The sequence below is a fragment of the Pleurodeles waltl genome, chromosome 1_1 (genome assembly GCF_031143425.1).
Source record: "Pleurodeles waltl isolate 20211129_DDA chromosome 1_1, aPleWal1.hap1.20221129, whole genome shotgun sequence".
NCBI classification, from domain to species: Eukaryota; Metazoa; Chordata; class Amphibia; order Caudata; family Salamandridae; genus Pleurodeles; species Pleurodeles waltl.
In genome coordinates, this window is record NC_090436.1 from 301,322,721 (window position 1) to 301,342,095 (window position 19,375).

Here is a 19,375-nt window from a genome sequence, read left to right on the forward strand (position 1 = left end):
CTGTAATTTCCCCATCATAGACCCCTCTCTGCAACTTATGAAAGGCGATGTGAGCCACCGCCGTCCCACAGGAGCAGCCAGACCTCATGGTTTACTTTACGAAAGAAATATCTCTGGGGACCCTAAATGATGTATTTTGAAGTACATAGAGAAGATGCGGTGGTGCCATCATCTTATACTGGTTGTCCCTGCCCAGGAGAGAGTGCAGTAGGCCTCTCCAGTGACCGACATCATCATGAAATTTATTTAGCAACACGTAGATGTTACTCTGTAGGAAATCTCCAGGATCTCCGGTGACAGATTCCGAAGTACAAGAAGCCCTCTATTGTGACAGGAACACAGCAGCCGGGGGAGCAGAGACGGAGCAATGCCCACCAAGAAATAGACGCATGACTTTTCCCAGTTGATACAATAGCTAACGTGGTCCCAGAATATCCTAAAGATTTGCAGCACCCTGTCTAGTGACAGGGTAGGCTGAGCCAGGTAGACTAGTACATCTTCGATATACGTGATTCACTCCTCCCACTACCCAGAGACCCCCATCCCCTACAGCAGGGGATTTTGACAGACCCACGCCATAAGTGGCTCAAGGGCTAAGTTTAAGATCATAGGGGACAGTGGGTAACCTTGACTCGTGCCCTTCTGTAGTGCAAAGGCCTGTGAGAGCATGTTGTTAACCTGTACCCTAATCATAGGTCCCTAGTACAGGGGCCTCACCCAGCTACAGAATTCGGGACCGAATCCCAAATGCTCAAGGAATGCAAATATGTAATTCCATTCAATGCTATTGAACGCCATTCTGGCATCCAAGGACAGTACCACTGCCGGCTCAGAGCCCTCACTCTGATTCATGTGCAGCACTCTGTTGAGGCATCGCAGGTTGAGTCTACTCCCCCTGTGTGGCATAAAACCAGAATGATCCGCATGAATCCCTGTAGTGATCACTTTACTTAGTCTGGCAGGCAGCACTTCCACCGGTATTTTTGCTTTTTTGTTGAGTAGGGATATAGGCTTGTATGAGGAACAATTGGTTGGCAGTTTGTTCTTTTTAGGGATCACTATGATAGTTGCCATTCGCTGGTCCTTCTGTAAGTGCAACCGCTCCTGAGCCTCCTGAAACATCGCTAACATGTGTCCTGATAGTTAAGTTGCCACGCCCTTATAGAGGTACACTAGCATCCTCTTGGATCTGCTGTCTTCATTGATTAATGAACCCTAATTGGTTTTGCTGTCTGACCAGTCAGGAGGTCCGCGCCCACTTCCAGGGTATGGATGACATAATCAGTATGACAGGAGTCTCTTGTCCTCATCAGACAGCCTGGGAGGTGAATATCCTTAAAAAGGGCCTCACAATCCTTGACTGTCATGGGAGTTATGGAGGTGTAAACACCTTCATAGTATGCGGCAGAGGCCTCAGTAGTATCTTAAGTAACTTTTCCTAAGCATATCCATCTGGGTCAGAATTACCAGACTCCAGTTCTGACCCCAGTCTCTCCTCTCCATCCACACCTGGAGTTTGCTCGCCTTATCACCCAAGATGTAGAGTCAACGTTGGGCGGCTATGGAATAGGCGCTGGCCCCATTTTCTGCCAGTTCCCACATTTCATACTGTTTAAGGCGGACACGGTATTTGAGGTCAGGGCTCTCTCCAGTAAGGAGGCGAGACTCCAATCCCTCAATTTTAAGCTCAAGGGTCTCAAAGTGGGACTGTTGGACTTTCTTTTCCATTCTATGCTGCAGAGTGCTGTCTTCAACGCCTCCCATAAGGCACAGGCAGAGTCTGCCGAGCCCTTGTTCTCTTGAATGTAGTGGTCCGCCACCTCACCTAGCCACCTCTTAGGGCCTTGTCCTGCAGAAACCAGGGATCCAGTCATCGGATTACCACGCTGCCCCCTGTCTGGTCCCATATACTCTGTGCCTTATGAGTTGTACTCCTAAACTTGTCTGCATGCAATTTGTTGTGTAAATATATAATTGAGACAGGAAAAGCTACCGTATGCCACGAAGAACTAGGTAAACTGACGTATCAGTGAGTTGTGGTCACACCACTGGTCCACTAGGCCTTTATGAATGCTAGCAAAGATCTGGGAGTATCGGGTTACATTATTCGGCTTCCCTGTTGACCCCTACGTCAGCTACTGCATTCCTGTCTCCCTCCAATATGAGAATATCCGGTGTCATGCCCAATATCAGGACACTGACAATGGAAAGCATCATGATGTGAAGCCACAGTGGGACTTAAATAGAGCAAAAGTTTAGGGTGAGGCCCTCCTAGCACCCTGATGGTGCTACAAACCTGCCTGACGGACAACTCCACCTCCATTGTGGAATAAAGGGTATGGACGTTTTAATCAGTATCATAGTCCCCCTAGAATCTGATGTGTAACCCGCATGTGCCAGCAGGACATAACCAAATCTATTCAATACCTTGCTGCAGTTGCCTATAAGATGAGTTACCTGCAGGAGGACCAAATCAGGAGCGTGCCTCCTCAAATACTGCAGTACCATTTTTCTCTTGATCCTACTTCCCAACCCATTCACATTCCAGGATAGTATGTTTAGTGACCTTTTGTGCGGTGTACCCATTGGTCTGTGAAAAGGAGGCTAGCTAGAGGGGATTTCCACACCGTATCTGGTGGGGACCAGGGACCCGACACCATCACCAGCCTGTATCCTTATCTCCCCAAACCCCCAGTGAATGACTGCACAGAAACAACATTTACAAAGAAACAATTGAGAACATAATTCCTTTTTCTCACAATGGCCCATCTTCCCCCTCTCAGCTACCCTGCAAGGCAAGCTTACAACTACCCACCACCCCAATATGCAGTGTGCCTGTCGTCCCAACATTCCTTTAGTCACTACACTAGTGTGGCTAAAGCTGCCTGCTAGAAAACAGAAAAGGTAATAATGAATTATAGAATCTCAAATAAAGCTATGTGTTATCAATGCCTCTACTTCTGAGGTCACAGTAAGCTGGGCCACCGGAGACCACACCTCAAGAGGTCATAAAGGAGAATAGGGTATGAGGCCTCTACTGTGTGCACCTGGCCCTGATGCCAGCATGTTGGCTGTCTCAAGAGTGTGAGCCAACTTGGCCTCCGGAGTCACGGGTACCCCAGGTTTTGGGTCAGGAACCTGCTCAGTACCCGTGCATGTTATTCTAGCACACCCCCTGTCCTGACTGCTTACCTGGAAGGTCTGGTTGCTTATTGCCCAGCTTGTCTCCTCAGCACCCGCTTAAGGAACCGCTGTTTCTCTGTTGGTCCGGGGTACACAAGCACTTCACCCAGTCCCAAGCACCTACAGGTGAGTTAAAGTGCCAAGACTTGTCCTCTGCAATCACTCAGAGTCTAGCAGCGAACACCATTATGTATTTCAGTTCCTTGTCCCTCAATCTCTTATTAACTTCAGCAAAACCACATCTTTGCCTCTGCACTTGTAGCATGAAGTCTGAGAACTATCTCATTGTTGCGTTTTCAAATTTCAGCTCACCATGTGTGCGGGCTGCTTGCAATATGATATCACTGTCCCTGTCGTTGAACACTCTTGCAATAAGCGTCCTGGGGGGGAACTGGGCTTCCGTGGCAGGACCGGCGCCCTATGCACTCTTTCAATGATGAAGAAATTTGAGAGTTGCTTTTGACAGAGTGTTTGGGTGATAAGGTTTTCAGGGTAGAGCTCAACACTGGGCCTCTCTGCTCTCTCAGGGACTCCCACCACCCGTATTTAGTTCCTCTTGGTTCTTCCTTCTTGATCTTAAAGTTTGGCTGCAATTAGCACATTTTCCGTTGTGAGTTGTGAGGCGTCTTGGTTGTAACCATTAGTGAAGTAATGCTTGTTTCCGCTACTGCCAATTTCTCTGTCATTTTTTAAAAAATTGTATTTATTAAATCAGCCCTTAGGAAGGTAACATCAACTGTGACCGCATCAAACTTGGGCTCAATGGTTTCCTTTAGTGTTTATCGCTGTAATGATTGTACTCGGGGAGCGCTCCTGGGCTAGTGGCTGGTGGAAATGACCCTTCCTTCATGGTTAGCCAAAACATTTAGCCTTTATCCTCCTATTTTTCTGACATTCTTTTTATTGACTTTAGGACTCTGGGAACTTTACTACTGCTAATCAGTGCTAAAGCACATGTGCTCTCTCCCCTAAAACTTATTATGACTGGCTTGCACCTGTTTGGCATTATTATGTTACCAGTAAGTCCTTTGTAAAGTGGTGTAACATAGACCCAGGACCTAAAATTAAATAATACTCGTAGGCCTGCAGTGCACATTGCACCATCAACAGAAGTAGCCTTTCAAACGTGTCTCAGGCCTCCCACTACAATGCCTAAGTGCACAGTTTACTGCCACACTGACTTTGCATTTCAAACTACTTGCTAAGGCCTAAACTCCCCTTTCACTACGCCTAAGTCACCTCTGAGATATGCCCCAGGTAGCCATATGGGCAGGGTGCTATGTAGGTAAAAGGAAGGACATGTACTTTTAAGTTTTACATGTCCTAATAGTGACAAACAGCCTACTTTGTTTTTCACTTCTGTGAGGGCTGCTCCTCTCCTAGGTTAGCATTGTGAATTCTCTTATATATTTTTAAGTGGTAATTTCTCATCTGAAAGGAGTAGCATGGGCATGTTTGGTATTTTTGGAATGGTAGTGAGAAATCCTGCTTACCAGTGTAGATAGATTTTACATTACTATATTGGAAATGCCAACTACACTTTGTGTGTACTTTCCAGGCAGCCACAGCACAGGAGGGGCTGGGTGTGACAGCAGAGACAGCTGCATACTGATAGTCTTCAAGGGCAGATAGTGCGGAAGCGGTTGTTCACACCTTACATGTCAATAGGCTGTGCCCTGCCTGCACACAAAGGGCTGACTTACCCCCTATTGATGTCTGGAGCCAGAGCTGGGTTGTAAGGGGTTGTATTAAACTTGAAAGGGTTACTTTGAAGTGAACAAAGACATTTTGGAGTACACGTACAGAGGTTCTTACCCCACAATTTCAGGGTACATGGTGGATATGGGACTGGATCTCTGTCAGGCGGACTGCTGCCCTGCACAAAGGACTCATCTGGACTGCTCTTCTGCTGTTGCCCTGCTGCCTGCTCTTTACACGATGGACTGGACTAAATGACTCACTGGATTGCTTTTCTGCTTGTTGCCCCACTGTAGGAGGCTGGCCTGGTTTGTAGTGGGTACCTTGGGTACTTACACCTTATACCAGGTCCAGTTATCCCTTATTAGTGAAATGTAGTCGTGCTCTGGCAGCTTATGCTGTTAGAGGTAGCTGTAGCAGAGCAGCTTAGGCCGAACTAGGAGACATGCAAAGCTCCTGCAATACCACTATAGTTACACACTACTTATACACAAGTAAAGACAATACTCAGTGTTACCAAAAATAAAAGTAGTTTATTTTAGTGACACAAGGCCAAAAATATCTTAGAGGCAATACTCCTTCTGGAGGTAAGTATTATACACAATATATACACTAGACACCAAAATAAGGTAAGTAATTAGACATAGGATAGTGCAAACAATAGGAAATGTTATAGAATGCAATAGGAGAAAATAGGTCTGGGGTAACACAAACCATATACTAAGAAAGTGGAATGCGAATCACAAATTCTCCCCTAGACAAGTGTAGTGTGTAGAGAATCGCTGGGAGAGTAGGAAAACCACAAAGGTGAGTAAAATACCCCACCCCAGGGCCCAGGAAAGTAGGAGTAAAGTACTGCAAGTTTCCTTAGGACAAACTACAAGTCGTGATTAGAGTTATTGCAAGAACCAACCAAGACTGCAAACAACAAATGGTGGATTCCTGGACCTGAAACCCTGTAAAGAGAGGAGATCAAGTCCAGAAGTCGCAGAAGATTCCAGGAAGGACAGGAGCCCCTGTCAACCTAGAAGAGGGTGCAAAAGAGAAGTCTCCGGTTGGAAGAAAACTGCAGAAATGCACCAAGGAACTGGTGTAGACTGGCTTATGCAAGTAGGGCACCATCTGTACCCTTCAAAGCATTTCCAGAGGCTCTGGGAGGCTTCCACTCCCAAGCCTGTAACACCTATTTCTAAAGGGAGAGGGTATAACACCGTCCTCCCAAAGGAAATGCTTTGTTCTGCCTTCCTGGGACTGAGCTGTTCAGACCCCAGGAGAGCAGAACCCTGTCTGCGAGGTGGCAACAGCAATGCAGGTCTCAGGGAGCTGGTTTGGCAGTACTGGGGGTCCATGGTGGAGCCCCCAGTATGCATGAAATTGGCTCCCCAATACCAGATTTGGACTGGGGAGACAATTCCATGAACTTCGACACCTTACATGGTCATATTCGGAGTTACCATTGTGAAGCTACATATAGGTATTGACCTATATGTAGTGCACGCGTGTAATGGTGTCCCCGCACTCACTAAGTCTGGAGATTTGGCCCTGGACAGCGTGGGAGTACCTTTGCTAGTGCAAGAGTGCCCTCACACTTAGTAACTTTGCACCTAGCCTTAAGTAAATGAAGGTTAGATATATAGGTGACTTATAAGTTACTTGAGTGCAGTGAAAATGGCTGTGAAATAGTGTGTGCACTATTTCACGCAGGCTGCAGTGGCAGTCCTGTAAAAGGGTTTGTCTGAGCTCCTTATGGGTGGCAAAAGTAATGCTGCAGCCCATAAAGATCTGGAACCCCAATGCCCTGGGTACCTAGGTACCATATACTAGGGACTTATAAGGGGGGGGGTCCAGTGTGCCAATTGAAATTGGTAAATGAAGTCACTAGCCTATAGTGACAAATTTAGAAGAAGAGAGAGCATAAGCACTGAGGATCTGGTTAGCAGAGCCTCAGTGACACAGTTATGCACTGACAACACACACATTAGGCCACAAACTATGAGCACTGGGGTCCTGACCAGCAGGATCCCAGTGAGACAGACAAAAACATACTGACATACAGGTAAAAATAGGGGTAACATGCCAAGAAAGATGGTACTTTCCTACACCCACTGCCAGCTGATCCCTGACTTTTGCTTCAATGGACAATGAACTGCCAGATGAAACTGCCATTATTGTTAACTGCTAAGCTGAGTTGGCCTGCTGCCTGTTTACTGCTGAGTTGCAGGAAGGACTACCCCTTGTGCACTTGCATGGATAAGCTGGTCTGGCTGCTTACTTTGTGACCCTCCACGTGTTTCCCAATGAGCACAATGTGCAGTGAGTGCTAGTTGCTCCTCCTTGCCTCTTTTCTGACTCCCTGGCACTAGAGTGAGGTGAGTGCTTTATGGTTCCCAGCGCGAGGAGAGAGATTTATCAGCTGGTAATGTGGGATGAGGTAGGAGCTGTGCTGGAGTGCTACCTTTTCATCACCTTGTTTCTCTGCGCACTGCGCAAGTGGAGCACTCCCAACAGGACTCATTACCTGTCTTCCAGGTCCTATAACCTTCCTAACAGCGTGCTCGGGGCGGGCGAGCTGCCTTCAGCGAGATGTGCGTCGGAGTGTTCGGTGGGCCGACAACATCAGCACAACCTCCCCCCCTCATCCCCAGGAAGCAGGACTTAACTCAGTACAGCTGTGTCTGTGCTAGTGACCCCACAGCTGCACCACGTGGTCGCGGGCAGCTGCCTCTCCTTCAAACTGTTACGCGGGGACCAAGGGCGATCTCCCCACTCTCTTTGCTGTGCGGATCTTCCAGCCATCATCTCTAATTTGCGTGTGTGTGCTACCCCCGCACCCCCAACTCGTTAGATCATACCTGGGGCACTGATACAGGGTGAGGATCACACCGGCAGGTTGAGTCCTCCATAGGGGCCCGCTCGGATCTGAGCACTGAGAAGTTTCTGTATTATAGCTAGGGGTGCAGGGGTTCCTGCGGCCTACCAGTCCTCCCAGATCACTGTAACTGGTATAAGAGGCTGAAGGTGACACTGTCCCTTTGCTTTTAGGCCTGATTATCATAGAAAGATTAATAGGAGCACCAGGTACGCTATGCCCTATGATTCTGTGAACACTATTGGTTTTAGCTTTAAAACAGCGGTACAGTATTCACTTGTGATGATACATGTATTCCTCCTAAACTGCTACGTTGTCATGATCTGTTAGAATGTTGTGTACCAGCTTGCTATTTGCATGATTAGAATACGGAGTACTGTTCCAGTATTGGCACAATGTGCACAATAGTGCTTATTTATGTCTGAATGGACTATGGTATATATTCACATTATAGAACATATTTTCCTATAATCTTGTATGGAGTCTCTTTTGTGGTGTATTTACTGTGTCACTGATGTGAGTGTGTTGTGTGAATGCTTTACACATTGCCTCTGGAGATAAGTCTGACTGCTCTGTGTCAAGCTACCAGGGGGTGAGCACAGGTCATCTCTGGTGGGCAACTTACCTGCCCTGACTAGAGTGGTGGGCTCTGTCTGGCTTAGGTGCATACCCTAGCCAACCAGAAACCCAATTTCTAACACTGGTAATCAGTGGTGAGGAGAGGACTTGCATTTGCGTGATACCACAGTGACTCATTGTTGCACTACAAACCTTGCACTTATACTATTACGTGTTGTGTTTTGTGATTTTCTTGTTCTCTCACATCAGTCATTTTTATTGTTTACTTCGGCTTCATCTCTTAGCCCTACGAATCTTGTTATTGCACTTGTGCTTTCTGTACCCTACCAAAATGGTGTTAATCTTTAACCTAGAACACTGGTTCTCTTACAATTTGGTGGAGTTGAAGGTTTTCTGCACTATTTTGATAGGGAACGCAAGGAAGCAACTTTAACAGAGAACCATGGGGGTGGTGGAGTTTTAGGAAGACTCTGAGAAGGACCCTGAGATCAGTGAGGACTGAGTGAATACTAACCTTGAGGAGCTTGTGGAGGAAGGAGAAAATGACTGGGAAGAGATGCCAGTAGAGGGAGAGAGTACCCCATAGATTGGAAGTCTCTTGCTGACCCTGTTGCCAGAAGCAGTGCCACCTCCCACATCCTGTCCTCTAAGGAGCTCAAGGATAGACAGGCTGAGAGGGACCTGAGGTTGCAGCTGGTACAGCTGGCTGTAGAGGAAAGAAGGCTAGAGGCTGAGAAGACCTTAGCACAGGAGAGGAAAGCGGAGGCTCGAAGGGCCTTCGCCAGGAAGAAGCTTTCTCTTGAGGGAAGGAAACTGACCATGAGCATAGTTTTAGAGTTCTTGATTCACCAGCACTGCAGGGGGAGTCCAGTAGTGGCAGAAATTGTGAATCTAGTGTTAGGAACACCACCCACATACCCATGGATGTAGGGCCATATTTAAGAGCCCCTAGCACCACCGGAACATCACTTTTCGTGGTGCTCTGGTAACACAATGCCCTGCGCCATCTTGTAAATACGGCCCCTTCACACGCAGCCCTTTGCGTGGGAGGGGTGTGCAATGGGTGTTCCTCTGAGAGTGCCACAGCAACACCCATTGCATTTTGACGCTGCCTCAGATTTATGGATTTTCGTAAACCTGAGGCAGAGCCAAAATCTAATATCACCCCAGAGGTGGAATTAGCAAGGCGCAATGAGGAGGAATACTTCTATTCCTCCTGTTTGTTGCTTCTTCTATATGTTCTGCATTCTGCAGCACGCATAGAAAGAGCAAAATGCCAGACATGATTGTTTATGTACGGGAAGGTGTCCCTTCCGGCACATAAACAATCATTTCAAAATGACGCTGTTTATGTGCAGGAGGGGACACCGTCCCACACATAGACAATCATATCCCTCAATGCAGACATCCTTGCACAATGGTGCAAGGATGCCTGCGTTGGCGCCAGGCAGCTCAATTTAGCGCCAGAACAGGGAACAATAAAGGGGTGCGCCGTATTCAATTAAATAAGGCGCATCCAAGCGTTGTGAAAATGACAGAGCATGGTGATGCCAATTTTGGTGCAGCGTCGCGCTTCATCATTTTCAGTTAAATATGGGCCTTAGTGTCTAGCTTCAAGGAGGGGGATGACATACGACAGTGGCTGCACAATTATGGGACGGCTCTGACAGTGTCCCTCAGGAGGATTAGGGAGCTGGCCAGGGGAGTTATATTCCTGATGATGAGAGAGTTGTTCTACTGGCCCTAGAAGGGAGAGACAGGAAGAGGAACACCCCCTTGAAGGAAACCCTGATTGCAAAGTATGGAGCCACCCCTGCAGAGTATAGGTTGAGGCTCAGGATCGGTAGGAAGCTGTTTCACAAGTTTTGTGTGGCGTTTGTGGAGGATTGTTGCAAATCACTAGATGGATGGGTGAAGGATAGCACAGTAAACAATTTTGAAGGGCTGTATAATCTGGTTTTCAGAGAGCACATGTTCCATTGTTGTTTAGCAGGGCTACGCCAACATCTATTGGAGTAAATGTTCTGTGAACCAAGGGAACTTGCAAAGGCAGCCCTCTGGGTGAGTACCAAAAGGTCTGGAAAGGCACTTGGGAGTGATCCTAACGGGAGTGGCTCAGGTTTCCCCCAACAGTAGGCGGGGGAGATTCAGAGTAGCCCAGACAGGTCCCCTTATAGTGGGATGGGTACAAAGTCCCATGCCCCTTCTCAGAGTAGGAGGAGAGGTGGGAGTGTAAGATGTCCAATAGTGACTTATGCCCAGCCCCAGAGCCTGGAGAGTACCCCAAAGTGGCCCCAGGAAGGGATTCTAATTTGTATTGGGACACCATTCACTGATGGGGGCCCAATACTGTCAGGAGAACTTTGGGAGGTGACTGACACAAACGTCCAACCGGTTCTGGTGTGTGGCAGTACCGCTCCACAGAGGAGGGTGCAGAAGCCCAGCTGGAGGGATGGGGGAAGAAGGACTCGCCCCTAACCCCTGTCCAGCCTAGCAGTAGGGAGGGCCAGGTTCAGGGTATAACCCCTGACCTGGAGGGAGGGGTTGGCTGCCACAAGTCTCTCTACCATTTTGTCTTCTGGGGGTACCACTCCTGGTGGCAGGGTGCATAACTCTGGAAGGCAGGGCAGGAGAAGGAAGAACTCACCTTTGTCCCTGGTTCAACCCAAGGGTGCAGACCCTGGGTTTGGAGACCAGTTGCAGGGAAGAACCTCTGAAAAGGTGGGAGAGATAAGCAGGATAGCTGACAAAAGTGCCCTGACAGTTCTGGATTCTGGGGATATCACTCCCAAAAGGAGGGTAGGGAAGCCCAGAAGAAGAGGAGGGGCAGGAAAGCCTCACTTTACACATTGCCTCTGGGGATAAGCCTGACCGCTCCTGTGCAAGGCTACTAGGGGGTGAACACCGGTTATTCCTGGAGTGTAATTTACTTGCCCTGACTAGAGTGGTAGGTTCTTCTTGGTTCAGGTGCACACCCCCAGCCAACCAGAAACCCAATTTCTAACAGTGGCACCTCAGGCGGCAGTAAGGCCTCTATTCCCTCCTTCCGCCACTAGGCTGGCTCTCGGCATATGTGTCCATTTTGTTCAGTTTAGTTGGCTTAGGCTCATGGCTGCTCCCCCACTGCCCAGCAGCAGTTAGTCCTCTTATTTATCGGCACTTCAGTGATTTGTGGACTCACTTCCAGTATCATTCTGTGGGGCAACAGTCAGCAATACAAGCGAAGAAGACCCCTATAGTGACAGTCCTCAAGTCGTCCAAGTGGGAGGAAGTCAGAAAAGCACTCTCCATAGCATCAGGTCCAAACAGCAAGATAACCATGCGCCTGGACCACACACCTCAATTCTCTAGTCTGGTCCCAAATGTAAATTCACCCACAGATTCTCAAGGCATCACCATTAGCACAGCTTGGCAGGTGCACAAGTGCCAGACTATCAGTCCTGGCGAATACAAGGGTGAGTAAGATTGTCAGCAGGTGCACTAGGAATAGCTTCCAAAGGGGCTACCACTAAACGTGCCCCCTCCTCCGCCAGCATAAAGTCCTCAGAGGCGTCTATGTCAGGTCGCCTTTCCTCCCACCTGGGTTAGCTCCTCACCAGGTTTGTCATTCGGGTTGATGAAGATGACTGTGGGAGTGGAAGGGGGGGTCTCCCTGAGCAAAAAGGGTCAGATTTACCCTCAGGCCACTACCCTCAGCAGCCCTCCCAGCCTGCAGAAATGTTATTGGTCCCCCCAGTGGTCACTGTGTCCTCAGCCCTCTTCTCTAGCCTCTTGATGGCCATCGAACACCCGGCTCCACCCCCAGGTCCAGCACCCAATCCCTGGTCACCGCCAGCAGCCTGTCCTCGCTTCTTTAAGTTGAAAGGCTTTATGGGCAGGCCCTTTATTACCCTGGAGACATCAGTATGCTGGCATGGTGCCAGACTGGCCCTGCTCCCATTGGCCTCCATGTTCTCCAGACCCACAGCTCGCCTCCCGGGCTCTATCGCTGTGACCCGGCACAATGCCCCCTCCACAGATTATCAAAGGGCCTGACCCAGCCCACATGTTTAGTTTGATGTTGCGGATTCCTCTGCGACCGCTGGCCCTACAGCCCTCTCATTGCGTTCCATTCCAGATGAGTGAGCCTGCTGCCATGATCAGGCCCAATGCCTGTTCCTCCAATTATCGAGGGGCCTGCTCAGCCTTTCTGTGTAATTGGGCGCCATGGACACACTCACCAACCTCAAGCCAGCAGCAGCACACAAGCACGAGGATGAACTTGCTCTACAGGCCACACCGCCGGTCGCGCACTCGCTCACCCTCACAGCAACCAGGCAAACCCCGCCAGCTTTTCATCTGTCTCCGACGCTCGTGGGTATTTCAACAAGGAGTCATGTACAGAGATGTGGACGGATGGAGGATTCATTTATTTTCAGCAGCAGAGCCGACTTAGCATGCAGCCATCTTGCTCGGCACCCAGCAACGCACTCAACATTAACATGATTAAACCCACTAAGCTTAAAGTTATGGAACAAGTTCCAAGTAATAATCCAACAAATACCTAGCACACAATTGCTATGTAGCAGAAATGTTGTGGTTTCTTTTTCCTCACAACAGGATTTTCAGAAAGTTTACAAGAGTTTTACCATCTTTTCTTATGATACATTTTTATGCAGATTCAAAAGGACCAGTCATTGGTCTGACCGCAAGGATGTCCTGAACAAAAGACAAAAAATAACCACTGTCAACAATTCCTCAAGCAACTTGTTCCCTCAAAGTAATACTTGCATGTGAGTGACTTTTCTCTGCTTAAATTTGCAAAATCCAGAAAAAAATGATGCATTTATCTCCTAGGGCATAAACACCACTAGTTCACTGCAATTGAGAACTGGAAATGTACTAGTGCAGGTACCCTACCCCATCCCATCAAAACCACAACGTCTCTCCGAGGTTGCTATCATTAAAGGGAAATAAGTTAGAGCAGTTAAACTACCATCAGCTCAAAAGAAACTCACAGTCACCTAGCTGAGCTATGTCTGGCTTCTAACAACATGACAGACTTCTTTGATTTGTTTTAATGAAATCTGAGCAAGATTCGTTTTTACAATTTTAGCAGTGATTCTTGACCCTAGTGGTCAAAGCCGAAAAGGGAGTCAGGCAGGAGTCTAATAATATACCTTCAATAACAGAGAGAGGAGCCAAGGGTTACCTCAGTAGGATAATATCATGACATAAAAAAGCACCCTAAAAAATGTCGACAGTAAAAGGATAGTGAGTCAGCTCTCAGAAGACAGAATCCGTGGTTCCATCAATATTTCAATTTCATGTTCAGGAGTTTGGAAACAGATGCATAAGCAACAGAAAGTTTGGTAAAGGGAAGTCAGATTAAAGGGGGAAAGTTTCACTCGACTCTTGGAAAATTGGCAAGGAATGCCCTATTGAGAAATGATAACAGGTCCAGTTATCGTGCCTGTGTTACTCTATGATAAATAAGGATGTATGAGGGAAATAGAAGCAAAGCTGTTTACGAAGAAGGGTTTGACAGAGTGTAGGAAAAGAGACCTAATGAGAGTGGCTTTCACAGATGATAGAGAAAGCATCCCAAGTGGTTGTCACATCTTTCAGGACTTGGGACATTGACTACTTATCCTGTGCATTTCTTGAAGGTATTGGGGTACCAGAAGAATATTCTGTTTACAGGCACACTGGGGTGTGAACTTTTGTTCCTGATGATGAGTTTATGTTTGTCAGGCTCTGAATCTTACCTCTGGGGTCATTCTGGCTATAACCCAGTCACTGATGCACTTAATAGTTAGTTGGTTTAGCGCAACAGGGCCCATATTTATAATTTTTTAGCACTGCATTTGCGTCATTTTCTGACGCAAAAGCAGCGCAAATGAGGCGCTAAAAAAAGTATAAATATGGGCCCAGATCTGTTAGACGTGGGGAGCTGTGTGGATAGAGCTGGCTGCCATTTTAGTTTACTGTGGCACAGAGGACCCTATGACAGCGTTTGCATTAAGATACCTTTCTGAAAAAGAAACTGGTTCAAAATGCTGTAAATAGAAGGCAGAGAAACCACAAGAATTTTAGCTTCGTTTGCTGAGTGGTCGTTATCAATCACAGCTCAGTTTACCTTGTAAGAATGCTATAAAGGAGAGGCAGGAAACAGATGATGACAAACGCTTTCTTCTGCCAGCTGGAATAACTGGAATATTTCCAAGAGAAAACTGTGTAAAGAATTCATTCGCCGGGATAGTCTTGAATTTATGGACTGAACATTTGCTCCAATGGCTAAGGAAGATAGATTTTTGCTCACCCACAATAAACACAATAACACAGGGGTCATAGTCGTGTCCAGGGAAGTCATAATGCCAAATTGTTTTTTTTCTTCATAAATGGGAGACATGCAAAAGGTTCTAGAGACAATGGTAGCTACGTCCACCTGGATGAGAACCAGTAAAGGAGTAGCAATTCGATTGTGTCTAGCAAATAAAGGCATCTTTGTGGTTTAAGAAAGCCAAAGCTTCAGCAGAGAAAAATCAGGAACTAGTTGCAATTGCACACTTAGCTGTTAGCCTGTCACTGTGGCCAGCCTCTGCAACTGTAAACCATGGGCTGGTGCCTGAAAATAGGAACATCTTTTCAACAGCCAGGGGCAAAACAGAGGCCCCCGCTACCCCGGTGATGCGGGGTAAGGACGGGCGGCAGGCTTACCAGTTCTGGAGCGGGGGGCCTCAGCCCCTACTGAGGTGAGTGAGGGGTAGGGGGCTTCAGAATATCTTACGGGGCATCAAGTTTTGTTACGCCACTGTCAACAGCTGCTTTTACAAGAACACTTGCTGCTACAAATGAGTAGAACTCTTAGGAGGACCACAACTTTTTGCCTCAAAAGAAGGTCACTTGGGAACATCACTTCCCGCCAGGGTAAACAACAAATGCGATGCTGCTCCCTAGTTGCCAGTTTTCGGTAACCACAACCAGCAGATTTCTTTGTTTAACTTTGGTTATTAAAATTTACTTTTGCTTTCAATAGTTATCAACTAAATTTCTTTGGAACGTTTCCTTTTTTTTCTTAACTGTATTGATATTTTTGTTATTTTTGTAATATTGACTGACCATATTTCTCGCAGGGTAACATAGCTGCCGCTGGGCCAGCAACCAAAAGTTAACCAGGTATTCCTCATAAAAATCAACTTACCTAAAAGAGCCAAGTTCTGTGGGACCTCTGGGAGGAAGTGCAGTTAAAGTTCAAATCAAGAAAGAGACCTCTCTCTTCTAGCTTATCAATCTCGTTTCCTGCAGGTTCCTATGACATAAGCTAATTTGACAAAAGTCCACAAGATCTTTCCCACATTTGCTGTTTGCATTTGAAAATTGGAAGTACCACTTAAAATATGATTTCTTGAATGATACGGTTAAACATCTTAACAAAATAAATAATTTGTTAGCAAATGCTTACAATACCATTGTCTCTAAATTAAAATGAGCAATATGAAAAATACAGAATGCACTATTTTTTTATTTGGACCAGAAACACCATTTACAAAGTATCAAATGGAAAGGATAGCTGGCGCCTGCTCTGATGGGCGGCATGGTCTTGTAAATTGTGTTACCTCTTTCGTGAGTGAAACCGCTTATCAGACGATAACAGATCATACAGCTGCTGTATGTCAGCAAGCCCTGGGAGGAAGATCAGCACGGCTCCCTCGACAGTTCTGTACTGTGGGCTCACATCTACAAGAAACAAAATCGGAACCCAGTAAATAAATGCACTGAGATAATGCCATTAGTTTTCGGTCATAAAATATTAACATACTATACTAGAGAAGGCGAAAAAGAAAACACTGCCGCATAAACTAAACCAACCACTGTGCAGAACAACAATTTACTATGTTTTTCGGTCGCAATAGAAACTTAGACTTATATTTCTACTTTTACACGCAAAACTGTGTTATCGCAGTTTTACGTGTAAAAGAATACCGCCAGCTAGCGCCATTCCTGGGTGGGGGAGGTGTGGGGGGAACCAGAGGTTGTGCGCCGAATTATGGCGCTACACTGTTTAGAGGCAAAAAAAAAAATGCCGCTAAGCAGTGTAACGCCATTCCCTGGTGCACAACCCCCATGGACATGGCTCCTTTCTTAGTAATGACAGGAGCCATGCCCAGGGGACAAATGTCCCCTAGGCAAGGCCATTGGGGCCAGCGTCATGCAGTTGGCCCCAAGTCAGGGCACCGGAGCAGGCGAAACATTTTTTTTTTTACTTACTGGGACTTACCTGGGAAGGGTGCACCATCCTGTGGTGACCCTCTGATGTGGGTGGGGGTGCCCCTGGGGCCAGGAAAGGTCACCTGTGGGCTCTTTCCATGGTCTCGGACCATGGAAAAAGGCCCACAGGTCCCCTAACACCTGCCCTGACCTGGGCGTTAAATAATGGCGCTAATCAAGCTTAGCGCCATTATTTAAGGCCCCCATATAGCACTAAGGCAATATCGTCCTTTTCTGGATGGGAACACCTACCTTGTACCTATTGATGCAAGGTAGGTTTTCACGTTAAGAAAATGACAAACTCCATAACTTTGGGGCTAGACGTGTCTAGCGCCAAAGTATAAATATGGAGTTAGGTTTTCGCTGAATTAGCGTGAAAAAACTGACGCTAATTCAGCGCAAACCAAGTATAAATATGGGCCTTAGTTCAGGTTGTTTAACGCTTGAGAAATTAACAGTGCAGAAAGTATCGTTATCATTTAAAGCCATACCTAAAATGATGGGCAACCATGTATTCGAACTCAATTCACAAACGCATGCTTGAGTACGGTGTTTTTTTTTATTCTGAAGAGAGGGGCCACAGTCAGTGTACAGATTGATATATATAAAAAATATTCAAAACCATCACGGTGCACATATGGTGGGGTATAAAGGTGTCAGATATGGGTATCTAAACTGCAAGAGTAAGTGCTCTTGTTAACTCATGTATAAAGTGCAATATTCAACATAGGGAAACACCTGCCAAAAGGTGCTCCTTAATTAGAGTTCATTGACCAATATGTGAGCTCAAATGGAAAGAAAGCAAACGCTTGTGATACGTACATATGTAAATATACATAAAATATTAGCACTGCAAGGGATCAACATGACATCAGATAAAATGAGAATAAGTCACCTTTGATTAATATTGAGAAATTCACGTGCTTTTATTGAAATGGATACGTCTTTGCATACTTTTATGCCAACCACAGCGATTTTTTTTTTTGGTTCTGTAAATTGTTTTGATCACCAGTCAAATGCATAAGATGGTGAACATCGAAGTAAACGCAATGCCCATGGATGCAGATTCAGCCTGATCATTTCATCCATTTCCTACATGTCCATTATTGAACCAATTACTGCTTTTAGCGTTGTAGTAATGTACATTTAATAGGATGAGTGAACTGAATTACTAATACAAATTATATTTTTGCACCTTCTTTAACATCATCACCAAGCTGTAAAAGGGACCCCTAGCAGCATCACCGATCGAATATTTACGTCGTTTATATCAGGTAAATATTTTAATTAAAAAAGAGCGTAGTCGTGCACTTGGGTGGTAATCCGGTATAATGCTGTCAAAGATATTTTATCACTGCGTAATGTATCACAACTACACTAAGAGGCAGATTTATGGAAAGTGCTTGCCCCTGCGCCCCTTAGCACCCCCCACCGCCACCAAATGTGTGCCATATTTGAAATACGGTGCACCATGACGCTATTGATGTACTCTGCAGGAGTAGCGCCAATATTTTGGCGCTACTCTTGCAGAGTACATAGGGCCCTATTATAAAGAATGTAAGGCTCCTTTTACAGGCGATAAAAGTGCTGTAAAAAATGGCGTAAGGAAATCTCATAGATTTCCTTTGGCCATTTTTACAGCTCCCGTAATGGGGGAACGCCCCCTTTGCATACATTATGCCTGGCAGCCTCCCTCTATACGTGCATTAGTCTCGATTTGGGACTGTTAGCTTTACGCCATTTTCTTCACAAAAGACCAGCAAATTTGTATATTCACACTGTTATGTTATTAAAAATGGTGGAACTGATCCTGAATAACAATGTTTTTTTATTTAAGAAGGAATGGTATCGCCAGAAACAGGGCGTGGCTATGGGGTCAAGATTCTCACCAGCTTATGCTAACCTTTTTATGTTTTTTTTTTAACACAGTGTCATCTGGAGCAAGGAGGGAAATACATGGAATAATGATATACTCTTTTGGGGCAGATATATAGGCGACTGCCTAATGATCTGGACAGGAGGTACACAGAAACTCAAGGATTTTATAGCTTATCTGAACTCCAATGCTCTTAATATTCGATTTACTTCTGACTATAGTACGACCAGCATTGCATTTCTAGATGTTGAGCTTTTCATACATGAGAATAAAGTTGAGAGTCGTCTCTATAGAAAGAGCATGCATGTAACTCCATTTTACACGTGCAGAGTGCACACCCGAAACATCAAATAAACTCTGTACCATATGGTGAAATGATACGAGCAAGGAGGAATTGTAGCCTAGATGAGGATTTTGTACGCTGTATAGAGGACATGCGGATTAGATTTAAATCCAGGGGCTATCCTCCCCATATCATTGATAAGGCACGAGATAGAGCTATGCGCCTGAAGAGGATTGACACACTCACCCTAAAATCTAGATCAGGTAACAACAACATCCGTTGTACAGTGAGCTTTACAAAAACATCTGCACTACTGCGCAAATGCATGAAAAGACATTGCCATATACATGTAGCTGATCCTGTTCTTCAGGGAGTGATCTCCGATACTCCGGCTTTCTCATATCGTAGGGGCAGAACCCTAAAAAACATGTTATGCCCCAGTTAACGTATTGGATATCAACAGGACAATTGGCTCACGAGCCGCAATAAAGGTTTCTATAAGTGCGGACGTTGTGGCATGTGCAGATTGGCCAATTCAGGCATTTCTACATTTAAGAGTTTTACTGGGGACCAATTTGCTATCAGATATAACATTACTTGTGATAGCAGTTTTGTTATTTATATGATCACTTGCAAA

General features: G+C 46.1%; 1 protein-coding gene across 1 annotated transcript in view; it reads right to left on the reverse strand.

Annotated features, from left to right (window-relative positions):
- The window catches only part of DHX29 (DExH-box helicase 29), a 935,315-nt gene that overhangs the window by 233,221 nt on the left and 682,719 nt on the right, over positions 1–19,375 (reverse strand). The window contains exon 16 of the mRNA XM_069222079.1: positions 15,928–16,048. Coding sequence (XP_069078180.1) covers positions 15,928–16,048 — 121 coding nt within the window. The remainder of the gene's footprint in view (positions 1–15,927; positions 16,049–19,375) is intronic.